The sequence below is a fragment of the Colletotrichum aenigma genome (assembly GCF_013390185.1).
Source record: "Colletotrichum aenigma strain Cg56 chromosome Unknown KSG_Cg56_contig05, whole genome shotgun sequence".
NCBI lineage: Eukaryota > Fungi > Ascomycota > Sordariomycetes > Glomerellales > Glomerellaceae > Colletotrichum > Colletotrichum aenigma.
The window spans coordinates 525,504-549,332 of NW_023500911.1; the positions used below are offsets into that span (position 1 = coordinate 525,504).

The 23,829-nt window shown below is 45.0% G+C and overlaps 5 protein-coding genes across 5 annotated transcripts; 2 read left to right on the forward strand and 3 right to left on the reverse strand.

Moving 5' to 3' along the window:
- Positions 1 to 2,763: 2,763 nt before the first annotated feature.
- Positions 2,764 to 5,172, reverse strand: CGCA056_v007802 (uncharacterized protein; the record flags this gene model as incomplete). The annotated part of the gene is made up of 5 exons (XM_037323050.1): positions 2,764 to 3,716; positions 3,767 to 4,143; positions 4,198 to 4,520; positions 4,547 to 4,802; positions 4,859 to 5,172. 5 exons carry the CDS (start codon positions 5,170 to 5,172, stop codon positions 2,764 to 2,766), a joined length of 2,223 nt encoding a protein of 740 aa, XP_037178624.1.
- A 4,987-nt stretch (positions 5,173 to 10,159) lies between these two features.
- Positions 10,160 to 12,171, reverse strand: atad-3-1 (ATPase family AAA domain-containing protein 3; the record flags this gene model as incomplete). The annotated part of the gene is made up of 10 exons (XM_037323051.1): positions 10,160 to 10,167; positions 10,308 to 10,337; positions 10,465 to 10,542; positions 10,604 to 10,646; positions 10,706 to 10,784; positions 10,837 to 10,872; positions 10,926 to 11,106; positions 11,158 to 11,347; positions 11,401 to 11,763; positions 11,812 to 12,171. The coding sequence occupies 10 exons, from the start codon at positions 12,169 to 12,171 to the stop codon at positions 10,160 to 10,162; spliced, it is 1,368 nt and encodes a 455-aa protein (XP_037178625.1).
- An 8,617-nt stretch (positions 12,172 to 20,788) lies between these two features.
- CGCA056_v007804 (uncharacterized protein) lies at positions 20,789 to 21,466 on the reverse strand (the record flags this gene model as incomplete). Its single annotated transcript, XM_037323052.1, has 1 exon — positions 20,789 to 21,466. One exon carries the CDS (start codon positions 21,464 to 21,466, stop codon positions 20,789 to 20,791), a length of 678 nt encoding a protein of 225 aa, XP_037178622.1.
- Positions 21,467 to 21,857: 391 nt separating this feature from the next.
- On the forward strand, positions 21,858 to 22,079 carry CGCA056_v007805 (uncharacterized protein; the record flags this gene model as incomplete). The annotated part of the gene is made up of 1 exon (XM_037323053.1): positions 21,858 to 22,079. One exon carries the CDS (start codon positions 21,858 to 21,860, stop codon positions 22,077 to 22,079), a length of 222 nt encoding a protein of 73 aa, XP_037178623.1.
- A 507-nt stretch (positions 22,080 to 22,586) lies between these two features.
- On the forward strand, positions 22,587 to 23,550 carry CGCA056_v007806 (uncharacterized protein; the record flags this gene model as incomplete). The annotated part of the gene is made up of 2 exons (XM_037323054.1): positions 22,587 to 22,712; positions 22,768 to 23,550. 2 exons carry the CDS (start codon positions 22,587 to 22,589, stop codon positions 23,548 to 23,550), a joined length of 909 nt encoding a protein of 302 aa, XP_037178620.1.
- Between the last annotated feature and the right edge of the window lie 279 nt (positions 23,551 to 23,829).

Sequence of the window (23,829 nt, forward strand, 5' to 3'; positions counted from 1 at the left end):
TTGCTCAGGTCTTGCTCAGGTCTTGCTCAGGTCCTGCTCAGGTCCTGCTCAGGTTCTGCCCAGGCTCAGGCTCGACCACGCTGGCTCTCGCTACTGTCTATCTGAACCAACTACATCGCTGTAGCCAGCAGCCTTCCCCGATGCTCAGATGTCTCTTCAGTGCACTCTGCTGGTCCGCGACGAGACATCTACGGTGAGCCTGGCTTCATTGAGGTAGACCGGTGCGAGCAAAGCAATGCCGGGACAGAATGAGAAAACATGGCCAGCAGGTTGAATGAATCAGCCTGAAATCGTGTGCATTCGGCAATGAGATATGAATTGATCACTAAGGTCTGCAGGTAGCGCGCGCTTTTGGAATGATCGATGCTGGTTTGCAGGTCACAAAGGCGCTAGAGCGCTGAAAGCTTAGGGGATCTCAAGCTCCCTCATTCCCAAACGAACTGCTGAAGGCCCCATAACTGAACTAAGGCCTGCGGAGGGTAGCCAGGCTGAGGTTGTGCCACTCACTGGGCCGTCACACTGCTGTAGGCGGCGGCGTATAGGCGGAACCATCGCTAAACGTCCCTAATCTTACAGTGGCCGTAGGGGAAAGTAGTCGCAGGCCTCAATAGGAGTGGACGGGTTTACCACCGAGCGACCAAACAATGTCAGTACGTCCTCACTTCTCCGTTGACCCTCACTCGGGGCAGCTGCAAGCGCGGACGGTGTGCCGACAGTGGCGAAGGCCCTCACAGGAAACGGCAAATTCCACGTCATTTCAAGCGAGCCCAGCGTAGAGCCAATCAGACAGGAAATGTCATGGGTAGCTGCTGCGCATAGCCCGCCGGAAATGACGGAAGACATGGGCAATGCTACGGCTACTCCACGGAGAATACCTTGGCGGTGCTCGACGCTGAGCATAAAATTTGTGAAATCCGGAGGCTCCTGAAACGGTGGCCTGTTGAGAACGGTGCGACAGCGGGATCATGATGTTGCGTTCCGAGGTGGGGACGCTAAAAGGCGACCATTCTTGGTTGCTATCAGGGCGAACCTGCCATTAGGCCATATGTACAAAAGAGAGGTACCCCTCAATGTAGAGAGGCTTTGTACCGGCATATATGGTTCTGAAAGTTGCCTAATGAGGCGGTTGGCAGCCGCTTCTGACTCAGCGAGATCAGGGCTATCGAACGGTATCTCTTTTTATTCATGTACATCGACTTTTCATTTTTGATGTTCTTGCGTGGGAATGTCGTGCGGGAACATGAAAATATGACATTTTTGCCCTATTCCTATGGTTGCGAAACCAAAAATCAAATGTTAATGTATTTGAACAAAAAAAGATACCGTTCAATTGCCCTGACTTTGCTGACTTTAGAGGTATTATTCTTTAATAAACACATGCAGTATATGTAGAGATATTTGCGGTTAAAGAAGCAAAACGGATGGCTAAGTATAAGACTCTCCTCAGGGAGATTGCAGAGTAAAAAGGCTTGAATCCTTCTTTGGCAGAGTTTTACAACTGACTATGGCATATAAGGCTTTCAACAAACCAGATCACACTGATGTTAAGATTTGAATCGGCGAGTTCGAATGACCGGCTTACGGTTTGTTGCTCACGGCTCATAGCCCACAAGAAGGCCCTAAAGGAAAACTTTCAAGAGAACGAGAGCAAGACGTTTGAATTCAGCGAAGGGAGTACATATGCGTACTGGAGAGCTTTCGAGTTTATGTACACTAATAATTATTCTGAAGAAGTCGAATCATTCGAAGCGCAAGGTGGCTACTTACTACTCCGAACGTAGACCAGTGCTAACCTCCGCACAGATGATGCTGATGAACTGACGAAGCACGTGCAAGTCTTTGTCCTGGCAGATTCCTTCTTGATGCTGGAATTGAAGAAGTTTGCTGTTGAAAGACTGGTACTAAAGCTTGAAGGGCTTTGAGTGAGCGAATCTTTCGTAGGCTGTATTAGAGAGGCGTATGAGTTAACTAACCATTCGGGTAAACAGATCAGGGATGCTATCCTCCAAGTTGTTAAGATGCACCTTGACAGCCTATGGTCGAAAAAGATATTTTGCGATCTCATTTATAAAGAAGGTGATTTCCCTGGCGATCTTGTTGGACAATTTGTGAACCGCTCAAATGGTAAGGCTAATGTGAAGGAGGATGAGGTTAAAGAAGCTAACTCTTCGTTCTAGCTGTTAAGAAATAAGATGAGCGGTATAGCTTTGGTTTGATCTGTGTTTCGACTCTATGTACGGATGTCTGATGATCACCCCTCTGGTGTCTGCGACATATGTCATGAACAAGAACAGCTTTGTGGAGGTCTTGGAGCTGCATACTGCGACGCTTTGAGGCTAGAAATCGCCTAGGCTAGCTATATAATATAACGTTTCTGTTTTCTAAAGCAACTCTAATTTGTTACACCTCCGGCCAGTGAATTGTGGCATCTGTTAACCCAACCCATGCTCCTGTATGGCGAGACATCGTGCTGTGATATGTACCTATGTACCTGTTTGAAGAGAGGCAGAAACCAAACTGACTTTACGTCATTTGCCTGAGTATTCATTGTTAGGCATGAGTCAAGGGCTAATGACACGAATTGATTCTGCCGGTGCACGTTATGGCTATGGGTATCAGACTGTATCGTGTCCTGCCCTCATCCACTACGTCCGAATTTCGGAGAGGTGCCTGCGTATGTGGTGTTCTGCTAAATAATCCTATGTGTAGAGCTCATGTGTGAAGTCATCAACACAAAACTCCTGTCAGGGACATCGCATACGCTCATGAAACGGTGCCGTGTATCTCCAGGGCATGACGCTGAAAGTGCATTTTGCGATCGAGAGTCATATCACAAACCTTGCACTCTACCTGATCGTGGTCTGCAATTTTGGAAAGGTGCATACGTCTAACGTGTTTGGTCAAGTCATTGGACGTGTAGAACTCACGGATGAGATCGTCTGACCGCTGTTCATGATCAGGAGGCAGATGGAAGGCTTGACCAATACATATAAAGCATCGTCTTGGCCGTTCATGCTTGTCGGCCACAAAGACGGACAGGGCAGCTTGGTATACGGGGCTGCCCTCCCGGGGATGACCTGACGTAGGAGGGATCTTACCCTTTGTTGGCCGATGTTGGGGCTGGCGTGACGTGCATCCTTCTTGGACGAGACAGTATGCGGATACTGCTGCGATAGCATCATCTCTTCGACGATACTGGCCCTCAAGTGTGTTGACGACTGGAGCAGTGAGCTTTGTGAGCAGTCGTTTTTGAGCTTGCCCCTGAGGCCGCGAGGTTCCTCCTGTTGCGATTTTGGCAAACCCGACGCCCTTAATCTGGCGCTCAATGTCGTCTATGGCCTGCTTGTCGGTCCATTCCTGTCTGATCTTTTGTTTGAGTTCCCTCCTTAGCCTCTCTTTCTCCTTTCTAATGGCCTGCCGAGTCTGTTTTGACTGCTTGGAGCGTCGAGGCAATCTTTCGAGGGCCCGAGTCAACCGCACAACGGTGGGGTGCTCGGTAACAGAATCGGATTGCTCCGGCGTGAGATCGATGGGACGACGTTTGGATATGGAGTGACCGATGCTGCAGGACTGCTTCATGAGCGCCTGCTGTGGCTTCTGTCCCCGAAGGATGCCCCAAAGATCGGCTGAGATGTTCCGCCCAAGGTAGTGCTTCTGAAAGGGATCTGAGTTGCTGTGTCCCATGGCCAAGTTTCGAAGGGCCTCGCTGACATCAACTATGATCGAAGTCAGCTAAGCTGGCTGGTAAGGGTTTAACGGAACTAACCGCTTTGATCAAACGCATTGGCTGCGTTGTAGCGTAAGGTGTAGGCGGTCGTGGGATAGTTGAAACCCAAAATTTCGCCGATTCTCTTGGTCCAGCCGTTCATCATCCCGGCGGATATACGTTCGTCGAGGGAAATCTGATAGCCCGCCATCGTGTCAATGGCTCTGCGGAAAATGAAGGTGTCACTCACTTCCTCCTTAAATGGCAGGGGAAGCTCTTTCTCGCCATTATGGATGTCGAGCTTGCTAAGATGGTGCGGCGACGTAAGGCTGGGTGCTCTGAATGCTTGATGACGGAAAAGGATGCCCAAGAGGAACACATGGGGGCTTAGGAGCAGGGAAGGGTCGAATATGGTCTCGGGGATTGTGTATGTTTTGCTACAAGAACGTGAGCATGCTTCACCATGACAAGCGGACCAAAACTGTACTTACTGTTCCTTCTCGCCAAGGTACGTCTTGGTGAACTCCGGAGTGAGTCGAAGAAGGAGTCTGTGTGGGCCGCCTTCTGGATCCCTAGCCAAAGACACCTTGATGTCCTTGAACTGTAGCTTCAAAGTAGCTTCTGGACGAGACCCGGCCGGGGCAAGCAGAAGAAGGAAGAGCACGGCGAGGATACGCAACTCTCCCAACTTGAACGACTTCCTCGTGGTACCCAATGTGGTCTCGATCTGCTGTTTGAGATCATCGATCGTCATGCCGCGATTGGCTCGCCGCTGTTCGCTCAAGCCATGCTTCTTGGCGAGATCTCGCAGAACCTAGATTCGTTAGTGAGAGCGCGAACGTCGCGGTAGGAGATACCTGCTCTGTGCATGCTGCGGTTCAGCTTCGGGTCCACCTTGTCGCCCACGGCTCTCTCAAAGACGAGCCGAAAGACCTTCCAATATGTGCCCAGCGAGCTCTTCTTCTTGATTCCACGTTTCCTCCTGCCATTCTTGCCAACTTTCTGGCATAGGACCCAGTCGAAAAAGCTGTACAAAAGGCCGACGGAAATGGTCGCATAGCAGTCTGCCACGTCGCGCTTAAGGACGAGAGAGAACCTGCGAATTTGGATCGTGAGCGGTTTGTACGATGCGCAAGATTGGGGGAAACTTACTGGCGCCACTGGTCCGCCACTGCATCGAGAAGCACCGTTGTCCCAAGGCTGTAATCTTGACAGGCGTAGACATCCTCGTTAAAACTCTCGACCTTACGTCGCCAGTATTCGGACGAATATGTATCCTCATTGAAGAGCTGGATCTGGTCTTCAACGTCACAATCCTCGTCTTCGACGTCCGTCGCATCGGTGTCTGAACCACCGTCGTGCTCTTTCGCGTCGAAGGTATCGTCGCTATCGTAGCAAACATCGTCGGAGGAAAAGGACGCGTCGGAATCGTGGATGTCTGCGTTAGTCTTGCGACGTCGAGGCATGGTAAACCGAGGAGAGTTGGGAGGTGGGCAAGGGATCTGTCGACGCGGGGGAGCAGCGGTGAAAGTCTGTAACGAATGGATAGTAGGAGCGAATGAGTTGAGTAAGCCGCTGCTTGGGGCAGCGCAGCGACTGCAATTTATGTAGAAGGAGAAAGCAGGCCATGGAAGAAACCATTGTGATGGCCGTTTTTGGCTGCTTCAGAGCAGCGCACCAAGTACGATGACAAACTCAAGTAATCCATGTGCTTGGAGAAAGCATAGCTGGCAGTTGAGCAGCTTTGGGAGATGTGGCTGAGATACTTCACGAGCTACCTCACGGTACAAAGCCTGAGAGACGCAGGGGTTCCAGGGCCCCGCTCCACCTTTGGATGGGCTAAAGCGGCGAGGGATTTTGGGCAGATGTCCCGCTGAATCCGGCGGCCGAACCCGCCTAAAACAGCGGCAAAAAAGCCGTCACATTCTTTATAGTAGTAAAGATATATATTATAATATATATTAAATATAAGATATATACTAAAACTTATACTAAAAAGGTTATTTTATATTTAAAGTTAGAAAATAAACTAATTTACCTATATTACTATATTTTCTAGAATATTTTCTATTACGTTTTTAAAATACTTTTTAAAGCTTTTTATATTTTAGTTATTAAAAATAAATATATAGAAAAGCTATAAGGATTCCTTCTATTTAGATATATATTTAATAAAGTGTTTATAATATTTTTTTTACTTTAAATAATAAGTTAGATAATAATATAAACTAATAATTTATATTATTTAGTAGGATAATAAAATAGCTATAATTACTATTAATAGCAGAATATACTATTAATATTAAGTAAAGAATAATAGAATTATATTTAAAATACCCTTAACTAATATAAAAGAGCTTATTAGTAGTTTAAAGTATATTAGCTAAGAAGTAATTCTAAGAAGTATTAAGATATATAGAAATATTAATCTTCTTTTAGAACTATAGCTAGAAATAGTTCTTATAGAGATCTATCTTATTAACCTATTCTTATAATAAAAGACTAATTAGAAGTTTTTAAACTAAGTTAAAAAAGAGTAATTTAAGTAGTATTTCTACTAATAAACTTCTTTCTATATATTTATACCTAAGAGAGACTTTTAGCTATATTAGAGATAGATATATATATATAGTTACTAAGTATATCTACTTAAGAAAGAATAAGAAAAGAAATATAAGGAATTATATTATAAGATATATCTATAGGAATATATTAGATACCTAGTTAGATATATTGAAAATATATATACCTTCTATAAGATCTAAGTATTTATACTTAAAAGAGTAGTTATTATATATAATATATAATTTAATAAGTCTAAGTTCTACTTAAAAAAGGATAAATAAGTAGTAATACTAACTAAGATTATATATTATATTATTAAATAGAAACTAAAGCTCAAAGTATATTTTAATATAGTTCTTAAGCTTTTAGGTATATAAGAATAAGCTAATAATATAGTAAAAGATACTCTTAAAGAGTAAGAAATTTTAATTATACTATTATAAGATATTAAAATATATAAAATACTTTAAAAAGAAGCTTTAAGAGGTTTACTTACTTTTAATAAAACTTTAAGTCTTTAAATTATAATTAAGAATTAGAGAAGGAATACTAATATTATAAGTATATCTAATAATAGCTTTTATAAATAAACTAAGGAAATTATAGATATTTTAAATAAGAATAATAGTATTTTTATTACTTCTAAAAAGAGTTAGAGTAAAAATAGTAAACTTTAAGTTTATCTTAGAATACTAATATTAAATAATAACTATAAAGAGATAGTAATAGTAGAACTTAAAAATCTTTTTAAATTATTAAATAAAATATCTAAAGTTATAAACTAGATATCTATAGTAAAAAACTTAGAAAAAGCTTTAAAATAAACTTATAAATAGAGGGATTATAGAAAACTAAGCTATTTAAGCTAATATAATTAATAGCTTCTAAAGCAATTTAGAGATATAATTTTATTTATAGATAATATATTAAAAGCCTTTTCTAATATAAATTTTATAAGAAATAACTTAGACTAGCTATTTATTAAAATTAAATATAAAGAAAAGGTTATTTTTATTAAAAACTAATATATTTAGTAAGCTTTCTTTATAATATTTATACTAAATATAAAGAAAGTAATAGAAAAAAGTTTATCTAAATATATTATATTTTATTTATATATCTAAAGTTATATTAGAAGTTAACAATAGAAATAGAAAAATAAAAATATAAAGTATATAATACATATATCTAAACTCTAAGCGTTTTTCTATAACTAGAAAGAACTTCTAATACTTCTAAAGTATTTATATAAGCGTTTTATATAAGTAGTAAAGTTTAAAATTAAGAAACTATATAACAAAGATATTTAGTAAGAAATTAATAGATATTCTATATAATTATAACTACTACTCTTAAAATAGGTTTTTATTTATAAAGTAGATATAAATAGTAATATAAAGTGTTTTAAAACTAGAATCTATATATAAAGAGACTTCTTAAAGAAAATACTTTAAAAATATATATATAATAACTTTTACTATAAAAACCTTTTATATTATAATAGTATTAGCTACTTAATTTAATTTTAAAGTTTAGTAGTTTAATATAGATAATACTTTCTTAAATATTAAAAGGGATTTAAATAGACCTCTAATCTATTACTAATTTCTAGAAAACTTTAAATATAAAAGAAAGTATATTAAACTTAATAAAACTTTATATAGTTTAAGAGATATACTACTCTTTTAGTATAAGTATTTCTTAGTAATTTTAAAAAGGCTAAGATTTACTTTAAACCTAAAAGAAGTATACTTCTTCTAAGATTCTAAATATAAAGTTTTAGTATTATTTTATATAAATAATATTCTTATTTTATACTACTAAAAATACTCTTCTAAAGTAAAATAAATTATTAATAAACTAAAAGCTAGATATAAACTTAAAAACTAAGGTATTTGTTACGACCCGTTATGCAGGAGTAACAGATAACCGACCCACTCAGGCATCGGGCGGCTAGGACAGGACATTTGTACTGCAGGAACACCGGAACAACAGGGACTCACTCGGAGAACGGAAGAACTATGGACCAAGTCACGTGACGATAAGATAACGATCATATTGGATCAATATGATCCAACACGACTTGGGGGCCAAACGATCATTCTGGATCAAAATGATCCAGGTCGACCCAAGGTACAAAGGAACATGTTCGGAATTAGACTTGTATATAGTATGACCCTGAGCCTGGCTCATGGTCAGACTTCCATAGCTCTTCAGCAATCAACTTTGTATTCATCCTCAGGATACTTTCAGCTTACCTTCACTGCGAATACTTGTTGAGTCTAAGATTGATCACCTTAGCCTCTGACTACTGATCTACGACACAGCCTACGACCTACGACCCAGACTACGATACGACAATCTGTTTATTAGCGTCAATCCCCAGCTTCTGTTAGCAGACCCTACTGTCGGATAGCTGACCGTAACAGTATTATTAAGTATTATCTTAATACCTAAATAGTTAGAAATTATATAGCTTAAAAGGTCTATTTAGTATATAACTTATATATTAAAAAAGTTATTAAATATTTTAATTTTTTAAAAAGTATTTATTTTATAACTCTATTACTTTTTAAGAAATTTAAGAAAAATAAGAATTAAGCTTCTCTAATATATATTAAAGAATACTAAGAGAAAGTTAGTTTTATACTATATATAGTAATAATAATATATTTAGATATAGCTTTTATAGCTATATATTTCTTATAGTTCTTTATAAACCTTTTACTAATATATATAGTAGCTATTAACTAAATAATTTAATACTTCTATTTAATATACTTCTTTACTTTCTACTTTAGAATCGCGGACGAAGGCAACGGATGGCCCGGCGACTCGGGAGTCGCCACAAATAACGTAACACCGAAAGGCGATATGGCGAGAACAATTGTGGCATATCAAATGAGTGGGCAAGCAAGATGCTTCGAATTTGAACAATCCTGCCGATTGTATTAGGATCGACAATCAAAATCCGAAAGCGAGGTCCAGCATGTCATCGCGATTTGGTGTGATCTAAGGGTTTAAGTTCACGCTTGGAAGATGTGCGGCCCGACCGGAACACTGTCGGCACTTCGCGCTTCCGGCGGTCGGTATTTTCAACCCGTATCCCGTAATATATGGTGGTACGACCTGCGCAATTTGGTAATTTGCTCCGATGTGGTAATGCCAGACGCGACTTTATTCTTCCGGATGCTTTCGAACGAATGACTCCGTAAGAGGGCTCAAACTCGCATTGGGGAGTGCCTAAATAAACTCATTATGACAAAAGAGGCTGTCACAGAGGAAGGTCTTTTAGCGAGTCCCGGGAACCGAGCAGTAACATACATCTTTTCATGTCATTGTCGAGGAGATGACTGTATTCATGTTTGTGAAGCTTAGGTAGACAACTATGAAATGCGTTGATACCCACCCAGCCCAGGTCACATACAATTGGGACTTTATTACATGTCAACTCCTTAAACATACGGTCTAGGTTGTAATTGGATCCAAGATCGCAGCTGGCAGTAAAATCATATCGGCCCCCTTTGTCATTATCGCTGCCCTGTTCTATGCATAATCTCCTTTGTCGGGATTCCCCGCCTGAGTTCTAATAGATAGGCATCGAACCTTGTCGTTTCCTCAATCACCTGTTTGATATGTTCATATCCCAAAGGCCGTTGCCTGTGCACTGCCAGTTGTCGGGCCGTAGATAAAGCGTTTCGAATCTCTCGACCATTGAGATCAGCAGCCGCCAGTTCGTCTAAGTATTTACGTATCCCTGATGAGTCAAGGCCATACTGTTTAGAGAAGGGTTTATCAACTCCCTCCTCTTCACTCCTATGACGCTTCTCCTCTAGTTCCTCCATGCGTTTAAGAAAATTCTCCCAAATACGTAACCGTTGCCACTGTTCAAGGTCCTTGTAGTGTAATGTCAGCTGAATTCGTGATTTGAATGCTTCGTCAAAGATTCCAACTCGATTGCTGGTCAGTATCATAATTCCTAATTAATTCCAAGTCAACGAATGATCCAGGGTATCTGTTGTCTGCTAATACGCACCGTCGTAGTACTCCAGAACTCGAAGAAAGACTTAATTCGTCAGTTAGCGCTTGTATTCCCAGGCAAATTGTGGCAGAAAGCTCCTGCTATCAGTTGTTCTTAAAACAAGTGTTATAGAAAACTGATGACAATCAAGCTAGGTCCAGCTAATTCATACCTGAGACGAGAGCATTTCTCTCTAAATTTTGCAAGCTCCGCTGTTCGAGAAACACGTCGGCTTCGTCAAGAAGAACAACTGGGAATATTAGATATCCAGGTAACTTGTTTCCCTTATTGGGAACGAATGTTATACTTACCACAACCCCATGTCTTCCCAAGCAGCATAACCTTCTCTAGATACTACGTGCAGTTATATATTAGCTGTTGGCTCTCTCTTGGTTGACTCCCAGCAGAACTACCTCTTCTACATCCTGAGCCCTTGTCCCAATGTCACCGCAAGTGACTCTATACAGCGGCTTTTTAGCGACCTCGGCCACACTGACGCCAGTTCTCGTTAGTCGCAAGTATTCTTATGAGAAAGGCGACTTACCTTTCTGCAGTTAATGTCTTGCCGGTGCCAGGGCCACTTTAAAGAGCTTAGCCGTATGTTCATGTAAGTACTGCGCCAGGAAGCCATACCCATGAAGCAGGATAAAGAGACCATTTCCTTTCCCTTGAATGAGGTCTGTATTCCCCTCCTCTTGCAGTTGATGGGTAACAACCGCCTCAACTAATTCCTTGGTGCTCTCGTTGATGACTAGCTGGTTGAAGGCCTCTTCGTTCCATTTGACATCCTCTAAAAATTCAATGTCCAATTTGACTGGATCTTGCTGTTAGAAAGAACTATTGCAACTTCGCTTCATTCGCTTACGCCATTCTTTCTTTTGCATATTGAAGCCATAAACTTTGTTTGGGAGGCACATGAAGAAAGCGTCTCCTTCCTCTGGAAGGCGTTCTTCGTCGTCTGGTAGTATGTCGCCGTGGTGTTCGTTCGCGGCTCCCCTCATCACGCGATGCATCTGGCTGTACATTCCGAAGTCGACCATGAATCGAGAATCAGCCTATTATACCTTAGCTCTGTCTTGAATGGATCAGAGCGTATTGTCCTACGTACCAATCGCCCGATATCGCCCTCAGGAAATCGGCGGGAATATACATAGCGTCTCCGGCGACATTTCCAAAACGTGTTACCACGTTGTCGTAAAGAATCCTTTACTTCCTCATCGGCATACTTCGCAGGATATATTGGAAGATCACGTATCTGTATTGGATCGTCGGCTTCCTCTCCTGGTAGCTTCGAAAGCTGTTGAGTTTCGGTAATCTTTCTGAAGTGACCGTCAAAACCCCAACGTGTGACACTGATGGAAGGAGGGAACTCCTCCTGAGAACTTTTGATCAGCCAGTCCTTCGCACAGACTCCGCTGAGTTCATGTGTCCCCGCTCCTTTAGGATTAGACACCAGGATGCTGTTCGGGACCTAGTAGTGTCAGGAGTTGAAGAATCGCGTTGAGATGTCTGAACCTACAAACAAATAATGCAGGTACTCCCGGGTGATTCTGCCTCCCTCAAGTAGAACTTCAACTTGACTCCATTCCATAGTCATACTGTCGTATATGTAGTTGCGGAATGCAGTGAAATGTTCGTATAGGGGCTCAGGAAGCGTTTGACTGGCTGCTTCAATTTCGTCCCGGCGGTGAAACCACCATAAATATGGCGCATTGATATCATCTTCGAAAGTCTCATCATCTGACACACCTTCGGCATCGAACTCGGCATCAAACCTAGCGAATTCAGGATGTGGTATATCCTGTAGGGCTTTGAGGGAAATGCTCAGCAAGGCAGCTATCAACTCATCTCTAACGAGTCGTACGCACTCTCCTGTCATGTACTTCAAGAGATCCTGTGAGCGATCACTCTCATCCCGTCGCGACCTTGATCGACCGTTACAACACTCCAAGGTTCTACAGACAAGAAAAGAAACTTCTTTGCGGCGCTCAAGGTACAGGGGGAGGTTGGAAATGGGATCATTGCCTTGCAAATGGTGTCCATGACTGCCTCTAGTCATGATGCGCGGCGGGCTAGCGTAAGATGTTTCAGAACCGTCGACGCAACAAAAGACGTTGTACAGAACCTGCCCTATCGGGGAGCTTTGGTGAGCTCGCTGCGGTGGCTGTCTCAGCTGTTCCAGTTCCGCAAACGCATCCGTCATGTGCAAGAATATGTTATCGTCGGATTCGTCGGCGTGCAAGTGCAAAAGGTGACATATTGCCCCCCTCCAGCCCTGCGATCGGAGAACATGGGATGCTGGAGGCGGGTGGTGTGCAGAGGCATCTGCGGAAACACTCAAAGTTAGTGCCTTTTCAGCATGCAAAATACAGGTGTGATGATGGGTTTCGTACCATATACCCCTTCAACTGCAGATTCCTGCTCTACGAAATCGCCCAGCAAGAGCTGATGCTGCATGGATGAGGCAGTTCTTGCTCTCTTGCCAGTCGATCCTTGCTCACGCATCTGCTCGGTAGATGACGACAACGGCCGTTTCGAACTGTGATGCGAGGGATTCATCGCCATTGTCCCGCTACAGGTGAGGTGGAGATAGAGGTGGAAAGCTGCAAGACTTGGTGCGGCCTGAAGAAACGGTTGCCTGTTGGGTACCGGCTATCAACCCTGGCATCATCATCGGAGGATAGAATATTCCGATATTTATGTTCGTCATTAGTGGTGATACAGAAAGCTCATAGGCCAGATTGCCGAAGCACACGTTAATCGTGATGATTGGATGGCTGAGTTGGAGTGAGACATGTAATTGGCGGAACATGCTCAATGACTTGCCTTGTGTCCCAAATGAAGCAAGCGAAGGAAAAGTAACCTAGCTTTTATCACTTGGTAGATTATGTTGCGGCCTGTGGGCAACTCTCCACACCGGACCGTTATGACATTCAATTACAACTAAATGTTTGATGTAAGGACGTTCTTGACCAATTCTACATTACGGAAATGCCGACAATTTTCACCTAATCTCCAACACACCACTCCTGTAGGAATGCCTTGGTACAGCTAGCCGCCGTTGCAGCTGCATATGTCTGCCAGTCCTTGCTTTTGTGACTGTCAGCATAATCACAAACGCCTTTAATTACAACGCAGCACCGAAATAATTCCCAAACTCCAGCGGCTTCCATTTCGAATGCAATTATACCCTCAGACTTTGCCATCCTGTCGCGATGCTCTCCTGATTTCATTACCTGATCTCCGGAAGCCATCGATCCGAAGTGAATTGTGGGGCAGAACTCAACGGGGGGCAACAGCAAATAATCGATCCTTGTAACAGAAGATTCCAGTCTCTTGCGCGTTACAGTCCTGGCTTCATCGCAATTGAGTTCTTCGCATGTAAGAGAGCAGGCCCAATGGCAAATGCCAGTTTCCTTCTGATTTAAGCAAATAGCGCAGGAATCAGGCGAGTGATGTTTATGTCGGTAGGTTCCCTCGAATAATCGGTCACTCTTGACCCCGGGGTGGTGGACTAGGCCGTTGTGGCTCTCCATTAATGAAAGCAGATGGCCGGAAGTTCTGTCTTTAAGTTTCTTGTAATGTCGAATGCCTTTTTGACGTTTCAGAAACGACTGGAGCTCGGGGGCTGGTCTTCCTGGGACATCCTGAGGCCCAGTCTTCCTCACCAGTCCCTCGGGGTATTGTCTTCCAAAGTCGTAGACCACAATGCCTTCACTGATGATAACATCTCCCAGAACAATCTCCTGGTTACAACCTTTGGTGTCTGTGTAGAAGGGTACACCGCCACAAATACCCACCACCAATACCAGCATAATCTTCGGGAAGCTATTCCTGCAGTCGGATGCCACGATCGCACTATTAGCTTTACCCATGTTAGGCATATACGCTAATACGACCTGGTGTCCGCTTAGAATGCCGAATGAATATGAATTCTTGTCTCCAGGTGCTTTGAATTTCGCTTTATTAACCTCATCCCAATGATGGTCAAACGTTGCTTCTACTGCATCAGCTTCCAAAGTCAAAGCGCATATGATTGCCACTCTGACATCGTCGGGAGAATGCGGAGGGAGTGCAGAGCTCTTTGTGACTCGGGGACATGCAGTATCTGCCATTGAATCAAGCAGAGCTCCTGTCCGTTCGCTGCGCACAAGATAGTCAGTAGCCGTTTTCCGACGGATGGGTCAACAAACACTGTACCTCTCGAGATGTGCATTATCAAAGCTGATATTTTGTCCTTCAAATGGCTTTGAAACTGGAGGGGGGCTTGGGCGAGGTCTGCTTTCTTGAGGAACGCCAAATGTCGGAAAGTGTGAGGGCCAGTATGTGGTTTCGTCCGAACTTCTAACAGAAAGTATTAAGGCTTGATCGACATGAGAGAAAGACTGGAATTCATCGATTATGAGCATAATCTTAATCCAATTTCGGGATGTTGTTGTAGTCTCTTCAACCTTTCTTGCGAATATTGACGGCCAAGAATGAATTGCCTCAGGATAGGCTCTGAGAATTCTGAGATCCAGGACTATCGTTATGCGGTGAACATCAGTGCAAGCCCGAAAAAGCAGGTCTATCCAATCTTGAGAATTTCTGGATTTGTGAAAGGCATGTAGATTTTCGACTACATGACCTAGCGGCTTTTTTGTCGTTGCAAAATAAAGGACTTGCATCGTCAATTGTTCAAGGACAGCTTCTGGTGTAGGCATCCGAAGCGGGCCGGACGCCGCACCTTGAGGAATATCTAGAACGTGTGAAACAGAGTGATGCTTGGAAAGATGTGCAATCAGTTCGGAAACAAATTGATCTGACCGTTGACTGGATGTATGAGCTGATTCCAAGAAGACTATGGATGATTGGAAGTCGGTTATCCAACTCCCTAACAATTGGTGTTCCCAAATGTCCTGCGTGTAAATGGCGTTGTTCGAAGCCGCAGCCTGTCTGTTAAGGACGACCTGTAAGTCCTTGAATCTTTCGAAAATGTAAGATGGTTTGAGAAACGCAGCAGGTCTACTGAATGCCAACAGCTTCCAGGCGGGCACAGCACTAGGTAATGCTAGGGCGTCCCAAGGCATTTGAGCTTCAAGGGAATCTGTGTGTATGTACGCTATTAGGTGCTGGAACGTTTTGGGGATAAAAGCTCTTGCCATAGATTTGTGCCCTCAAGGCCAGAAGATCGTGGAAGTAGTGGCGCTTTTCTTTGTAGATGCTGACGAGGCCAACTGGCGAGGCATCGTCGTACGTTTCGCACATTGAATCGATGTCTGCCTGAGAGACTTGACGGTCCAATTCCCGGAGGAACGATTGTAGTTTGTCGTCCATGATAATGACGTTCGCTAAAACGCCAGTGCGTTTTTTCCGATGGCAAGCATTCCAGGAAAGTACATGCTATGCGAAAATATTTTGTTGGAACAACGGAATGGTGAACACAGCATTTCTTGGCTATGCATCATCAACCAATGAACGAGCAACACGTTATCTAGCCCGCTCTCGTCGCACATTCGGCTAGGCAGCAACATTGATCCGGCCAGCTACGAAATTGACGCCTTACGATAGGCAAAGCGGTCAATTGCGAACTATCATGCGGCTAAGAACCCCCAATAACAGTATGGATATGACATCAGGCGTTATCCGAGTAGCCACCGAGAGACTCGCTTAGAGATCAAATCAACTGACTTGCGAGCCCAGACATCAACAACACTCTTAAGGCTTGTTGCAAATTATCGAGGCAATCACGGATCATCATACAGTCGCGTTTTAGACCCTCTCCGATCACAATCTCGGCCCCTGGAGCCGTTGACACGAGAATAACCCGAGCATTGATACTGGACCAGGAAAAAGAGTTCGAACGGACCGAAACCCTGAGGAATTGGGCGAATATGGCTGGTCGCGACCACAACCAGGAGGTTTCCGAGAGCGAAAAATCATCGAATAAGCTGCGGGAAGCAGTTTCTGGTGCGCCGCTCGACCCAGTACCCACGGTCATTTATCCATACAAATACGGAGGACGTCAAGTAAAGAAGTCGATCCCAGCTGTGGGCCACGGCGAGAATCACGACATCTCCAAAAACACCAAGAACGGACATCGGGGATATCAGAATAGGTCGTCCATGATTTCTACAACAGCGCAGTATAGGAAAATGAGGAATTCCACTAAGCCAGTTACTACGCGAATCCAAAAAGGAAAGCCGAGAATTAAGAATAAAAGCAAGTCATTACAAAGAGCCTATCATTTACAAAGACCTACTAACACCCCCAGATAGCGTCAAGGATCCAGATAACCAATCCGGCCCATCTCAATCGTTTCCTCTGGCCGGCTCCTTCTTGCCTCCCAGAGAGCCCAGAGAGCCCCCGCAGCTCAGTCATACGAATCGCCCCTCGAATACCGGATCATACCCGGAAGGCCGGTCTTTGTCCCGCTCTGGCGAAGTTGATCGTACCATCTCAAAAGATAACACCGGTGGCAAGGAGGCTCGATTACGATCCTTGATGGAGCTACTGATGCCATCAAGAGTTCCACCGCCAAACCCAGCGGCGATGGCGCATGCCACGCAGATGGCTCAGCAGAGACTCTTTCAGCAGCAGCAGCAGGCAAGACAGACCCTTGCGGCACTGCAAAATAGAAACGGAAATATAAGTGTCAATAGCCCAGCGGCGATGGCGCATGCCACGCAGATGGCTCAGCAGAGACTCTTTCAGCAGCAGCAGCAGGCAAGACAGGCCCTTGCGGCACAGCAAGAATTCAACGGAAATATGGGTGTCAATGGCATGCCTATGAATCCGCAAATTGCGGGCCAGTTGGCAGCTAATTTGAGGGAAGACATAAGACCGGTATGTACAGCACGCCCTCGCGGACGACTGTAATGTTAATAAAAGTCTACAGCAGGCGCATACTCCCCAGGCCCAAGCGATGTTAGCACAGCAGATCGCTCTCCAGCAGCAGGCTGTCGCGCAGCAGAACCAGCAGATAAACGATCAGCTGGTTCAAATGAACCCTCAACAAATGCAGATACAGCAGGCCCAGATGGCTGCCTCTATGCAAGCGCAACAGCAAGCTCAACGACAGCAACAGCAGCAGGCTCGGTGGCAACCATGGTAGGAATGGCATTACTGTATTTACTTACAGAAGCAGGCCCAGCAGCAACAACAGCGGGGCCAACTCGTTAAAAGAAACGACCAAATATAGCAGCAGCCCCGAGCCCAGGAGATTGCGCGCGCCCGGGCTCGTCAACTAGCCGACGTAGCTACTCCGTTACTAATGTTCGATTTTATATATAACCTATAGGGTACATATTATTCTACTTAAGATAAAGACCTAAGAGATGTTCCCTTAGTAGGAGAGTTTTAATTTCTAACTGTACGCTTAGAAACCTAACTATTAAAGACTATAATATTATATACTTATGATATAATCAGTTAGGTGGTTTTAAGCAGCAACGCAGATAAACAGGTAGATGCATTAGCGCATGCATTTACAGCAACCTTGCGTACATCTAGAGAAATAACCTAGATGTTACGGTCAGCTGTCCGACAGTAGGGTCTGCTAACAGAAGCTGGGGATTGACACGTAGTAACAGTACACTGGGTCGTGGTCTGGGTCGTAGGTTGTAGGCTGTATCGTAGATCGGTAGTCAGAGGCTAAGGTGATCAATCTTAGACTCAACAAGTATTCGCAGTGAAGGTAAGCTGAAAGTATCCTGAGGATGAATACAAAGTTGATTGCTGAAGAGCTATGGAAGTCTGATCTTGAGCGAGGCTCAAGTCATACTATATACAAGTCCTGAACAGTTCCCTTGTCCCGTCACTGATCGCTGGTTAGGTATCAGTGAGCGCTCAGTGATCACTGGTGAGCGCTCAGTAGTTCCAACTGAGCGCTCAGTGATCCACACTGCTTGCTCAGTTCCTATCTTATCATCACGTGACTTGCACCATAGTTCTTCCGTTTCCGAGCGAGTCCCTGTTGTTCCCGTGATCCTGCAGTACAAATGTCCTGTCACAGCCGCCCGACGCCCGAGTGGGTCGTTCAGCTGTTATCCTTGTTTACGGGTCGTAACAAAAGGCTTCTATTTCTATTAAGTTAAGTCTATAAATTTTATTAGAGGAGGATGCTTCACAAGACTTCATTCATATATCCGTGTACGACGAAACGCAAGAAAAGCGTGAAGAGGATAGAATAGGGAACCGACTCACTCTATTTGCTGGTAGCGCAGATATTAATGGTATTATAAGACAGGAGGTTGATTTGCTAACAACGACACGCTTATCGGAGGCCCAAGAACGTCAAGAAAAAGTCATTATACTAGGTACGTTTAAGTATACTATACAGATATAAGTTTTGCTAATATGAATTAGTTTCTAATTCAAAAGAATATGATAAACTTAAAAACATAACTTTAAACTACAAATTCAATAACAAAGTGTATGTAGCTAATCTGCGCTAAGTATATATTCTAATATACTGTTAAGCTATTATAACTATATACTATAGCATAGAATATAAAGGTATAATTCAAGTATGTAACAATAGTTTCAAGCTAGCGTTATTTTATAAGTATACCATATTAAATATATGTAAACCTTCTGCGTAATTCTTAAGTAAATACCTGTTAGAAAACGTACTTCAAACTAAGCTTGCTATATCTATTCATAAGAGCTTAAAACAGCTTATAGTGGTGTGAGTTATGAATATAAGTGAGAGAAGCTTAAAAGTATAATACAAGAAGAATACAGCAAAAAGCCCTGTCTTGAGGTTGAAATAACAGTAACTTAAGCTATTATAAATCACCCTGCATCTCCCTGGGTAATAAAGGACTTGGAATCGCATTGCAAGCTTAATGTGTAATAACAGCATTTACAGCGTGGTAGCTATCAAGACACCTCACCATCTGCTATTCTTGCAAAGTGAACAGTCTTATAAATCTCTATACTAGAATAAGATAGTGTTCTCAGTATAGTGGCTATTGTGATAGAGAGCTATATGCTCAGCTTGACACTCTCGACATAAAGTGGCTGGATTGATCTAGCCAAAAACACTAGAGCATGCGCAGCCAAAGACGGGAGTAGCCGGCCGCTTGCAGAAAGGCGGGACTCGGCCCCGGACTCCGGCCTCAGGTCCGGGCCCGGCCGACTTCCGTGCCGCACTTTTCCATCTTTCCGCATAGACCCACCAATTAATACTAGCGCTTACGTTGTGCGATATACGGCTAAACTTGTTTCCGATCTAGCGTAGCTTACGGCGCTAGCGCTGAACCCGGCTTTTGGTTATTACAGTCCTCAGCGAGTCAGAATCGCCATACGTTATAAGCAAGCTTATGCTGCAACGCATTATCCTCAGCATAACACACAGCGCCTGGTCGCTGATGCGGCTAAGCCGGTTCTGGACAATGCAGGCCGTGCCTTGCAGACTTTTGTCTGACGTGCTGGGTGCTGACAACCTAGTGGAACGCTCTGTGGGGACAGCTGCAGAGTGTCATGCAATCACGCATGTAGTATCCCCACTTTTTACGGATGCTCTAAGTTAGTTTTTGCCAGCTTATTCCAATCACGTCCTCTTTGCTTATCTCAAAACCCCCCTACTTTATCCGTAGATAATCTTACGTTCTATGGATTAGGCACATGGCGAGAGACAGGAGTACCCTGCCAGAGACCCGGCTTGTTGACCAGATCGCTGACAGCTCATCTTACTTTTATTCAACTTTGTGGAGATATCTGTTTATTTGAGCCTCCATTCCATCTGCGCGGTAAGCAGCTTACTTCAACTATTGCTCTGACCTCCAGAGAAGTATTTTAGCGCCGTTTTTGACGGCGAATGATATAATCTAACGGATGCAGATTTGAGCAAATCAGATGCTGTGTACGACCGTCTGCTTACCTATATAGGAAACTGAGGAAAACTGGAGCAAAAACGGCGCTAAAATACACCTCTAGAGGTCAAAGGGATAATACTTCCGGTGCTTGCTGCGCCTCGAGAGCCAATCGGCTTCCGGGCCTGCTGCTGAAATGTCGCCGTTGCGACTCGAGCTCGCATCCACATTCGAAGTCCTCAAAGACAGAGAGAGATGCAGGGCGAAATGCGACGTCCTATCTTTCGACCGTTGTTCAGGCCTTCATGTCCCATTCTGCTCGTGCGTTGAAGCTTACCTTGCTTACTTTCAACGCTGCAGGGAGCCGTTTTCGGGCCCCCACAAAGATGTAGCGGGTCTGGGCTAAGGTGCCCCTGCCATATGCCATGCACCTAAGCCTTGGAAAGTCAATGCTCACTAACTACAATAGACCTGCGAAGTAGACACCGGTTTTGCGATGCACTGTACGCATGTAAACAGTCATACAAGTCCCAAAAGGCTCAGCTAAGGCGCACTAGATATCGGTGCCTAACATATTGCACGTATAGGCTGTGTTTCCCGGCAGGGAGACGACATTGCCCGTCAATACAGCGAAGCGTCCGAAGGATGGCAAGTAACCATCTACACATATGATTATGTCTGTTATTCAGCACTACCTAATCATCCTGCTTGTGCTGTCCGCCGCCGCTTTCCCCTCTTAGGCTCGCCTTGCTTAGACTCCTCGACCGCCTTGCGCCGCCTGCCCCGTTTCGGAGCCGTCTCCGCCGCGGAGGGTGTGTTCTGTTGGCTGGTCTCCACAGCGCCCGACGGAGTTGCCTGTGACCCTGCGCCCGTCACCAACACGGGTTCTGTAGCTTGCGGGTTGCTGAAATTCGTCTGCAGCTTATGCAAGGCTGGATATGTTGTCTCGTCTATCGCAACATTGCTTTGCTGTGTCTGGCCGGCAATCCTGTTTGTGGGCCACTGCCCGCTAAGGATGGAACTAGCGAGATTTGGTCCCGTCTCGTAGTAGATGTTGAAAGCGCCGTGGATGACGTAGATCGTGATGTAGTAGATCACGTTGTCGAAGAGGCGGAAGTCGACGCTCGCGCCCGGGCATATCGGACACTGGTCATTCCAGGCGAGCTCGAAGTGGATACGACACCTCGACTGTCCGTGCTGGGGGACCCTGGTCTGGGGCTGGCCGCCGCCGTAGACGAGGATCCATTCCTGAATGCGCCCGTCTCTCGTGGTGGTGGTCTGGTAGTGCAACGTCGATGTGTAGAAGTTGACTTGCAGGCCTTCGAGAGGCGTCGAGTCGGCGCCCAGGGCCTGGCAGATGACGGGAATAACGTCCATCTCGGCCGTTGCTCACGCCTGTGAGGTGAAGCATGAGCCATGAGCCAGTCCAAGAGAGACAGAGAAACAGCATCTCCATTGAAGTAAATAATCGCCTCGTTGCGGTTAATAAGAAAGAAGTTATCCACCTCAGATTTCTCAACGTAATCAGGCCATCGTCCACAACCAGATGTTTGAAGTAATCCAGCGTAAGCAGATGACGCTCCGAGCGGGAGACAGATCAAAAACCAAAAGCAAGAGGTAAAATGACCCTCGGGACAGCTTACGCATCTGCGCAGCCAGACGAGTTCAAAAACGGGCCTTGTGCCTCTCTGCACGGCAATGTCATACATACAGCAAGTAGGCACCTTCAGTAAACGCAATCTTGCCGTTTTGGAGAACAAAGCCAGCCATGTCTTCAGGTCGCGAAGCAAACGGGCCAGCCCACGGATCTCAGCACAGCGCCGCCGCTGCAACCAACAGCACCAAGGACATGCCGCCCCCGACCCTGCCACCGACTGGTCCGAAGTACAAAACGGACGCATCCCTGCAGCCAGCCAACGAATCACCCCCGCTGAAACGGCGACGTGCCACATCCGCGTCCGTATTCCCCCATGCTCCACATCAATCCTGAGACTCCGAGCTGACAACATCGTAGCGGAGAACACGTCAAGATAAGCACTATAGACGATGAATCAGTCACACAGACTAGCAACACTCTGCCCGCCGTTAGACTGCCGCTGCAGGTTGTCTTAGAAATCCGATTGCATGTCACGAACGGGGATGACGTGGAGACGACCAGCAACAAGACCTTAACGCAGAACTAAGGGACCTGCTGCTGCCTAGGGCGTTTTTATGTGAGGTCTTGTAAAAGCCTAGACTACTGGGGCGTCAGCAGCGTTCATATGTAGCACCAAATTGATAGCTGCTTGGCATCTGACAACTAAGACATATTTGTATCTTATTCAAGACATAGTAGTACAGTGGTGCAACAGACCCACCGGGCTAGGCCGTGATGGCATGGTGATTTATGGCGTCAACATACACTACATAAGCCGCACTTTATATAAGAAGCAAAGACTCCCAATCCACTTGTAAACAAACAGATAGAGCGACTGACCACCTTTTCCTGTGCCTTACCATGCCGTCTCATGTGCAGCACTTCCTCAACGCTGTTTCGACGCTTTCATTTCTATGCTTCGTCGTCCTCGTTGCCGTGTCTCTCGCCGACCCTCGAAACCAGACAGATGGCTTGCTCTTGATCGAGGTAAGTGCGGCTCATAAGGCATCGATCTAATAACGTCCTAAGTTCGTGAGCGTAGATTGGCGATCTGAACACCACCGCAGTCAATAGGACCACGACAGTAGGCGGCTTACGGCACCGTGAAGTCTTGGATAGAGCGGAAAGCATCAATAATCTCCTCGAGACGATGCTCCCAGCGGCTGAGCCGCGCGCCCGGGACACTACGGGAGAGGTCGCCACTTCAGTAGCTACGTCAGCCACTGCATCAGTAGCTGGCGGCACCAACGAGACGACGGCCGGCATCATGAGCGCTGTTCCCAGGAATTACTCGCTGGGCACACAGAGATTTTGTGCAGGCTATGCGGCTGGCCGCTTGTGCGGTGCTCTGCCTCCGCGGCTGACCCAACTGCTTCCCCAGGCCCTTGCCAGTAGACGCCCAGACGTCTTCAACGCGACGGTCCTTGTCGATGAAGCTCTGTCCGTTGCGCAGTCTGCGGCCCTTGTACAGGGCCCTGTGGTTCTGGGCTTAGTTGTCCTGGCTGTGCCTCTGCTCGTTCTGCTCGTTTCTTCATACGAGTGGCCCCTCAAGGTGAGAAGAGCCCTCGAGTCTAGAAGACATCATGTGTTTCTTGCATTATGGCTCTTCGCTATGAGTGGTCTGGCATTAGCGGCTGGTCCTGTTATCGCAGTCGTGATCATGCAGTCTAGGCTTCGTAGTGTTCCGGAGTGGATCACAGTGCATCCCGGACGTGCGGGGGATGCTCTCATCGCAGGCATGAGCTGTGCAGTGGTGTCTGTGGCTACAAACCAGACACTGTGGAGACACACATGGAACCGTGAAAAGTACAAATTAGTAGACTAGCTAGTAATATGCAGCCGCATGCAACCGAGCTTTACAGCGCCCTGATTCAGATACAGAGCTTCTAAGCCATCGTAGAAACTCTTAGCTTTCGAATCGCCATATGAAGAAGGTTTGGAATGTAGTCCTTTGGAGATTGCATGAAACTAGTAGTCAACGAGACTTGGCAACCCCAGCCATTTGCGAACAAGAAAGTAAAGGAATAATAGATTTTCAACCCCTAATAGCACCGATAGCACAATAGTGCTAGTTCTAAACAATTCAACCTCTGTTGACCTTTTG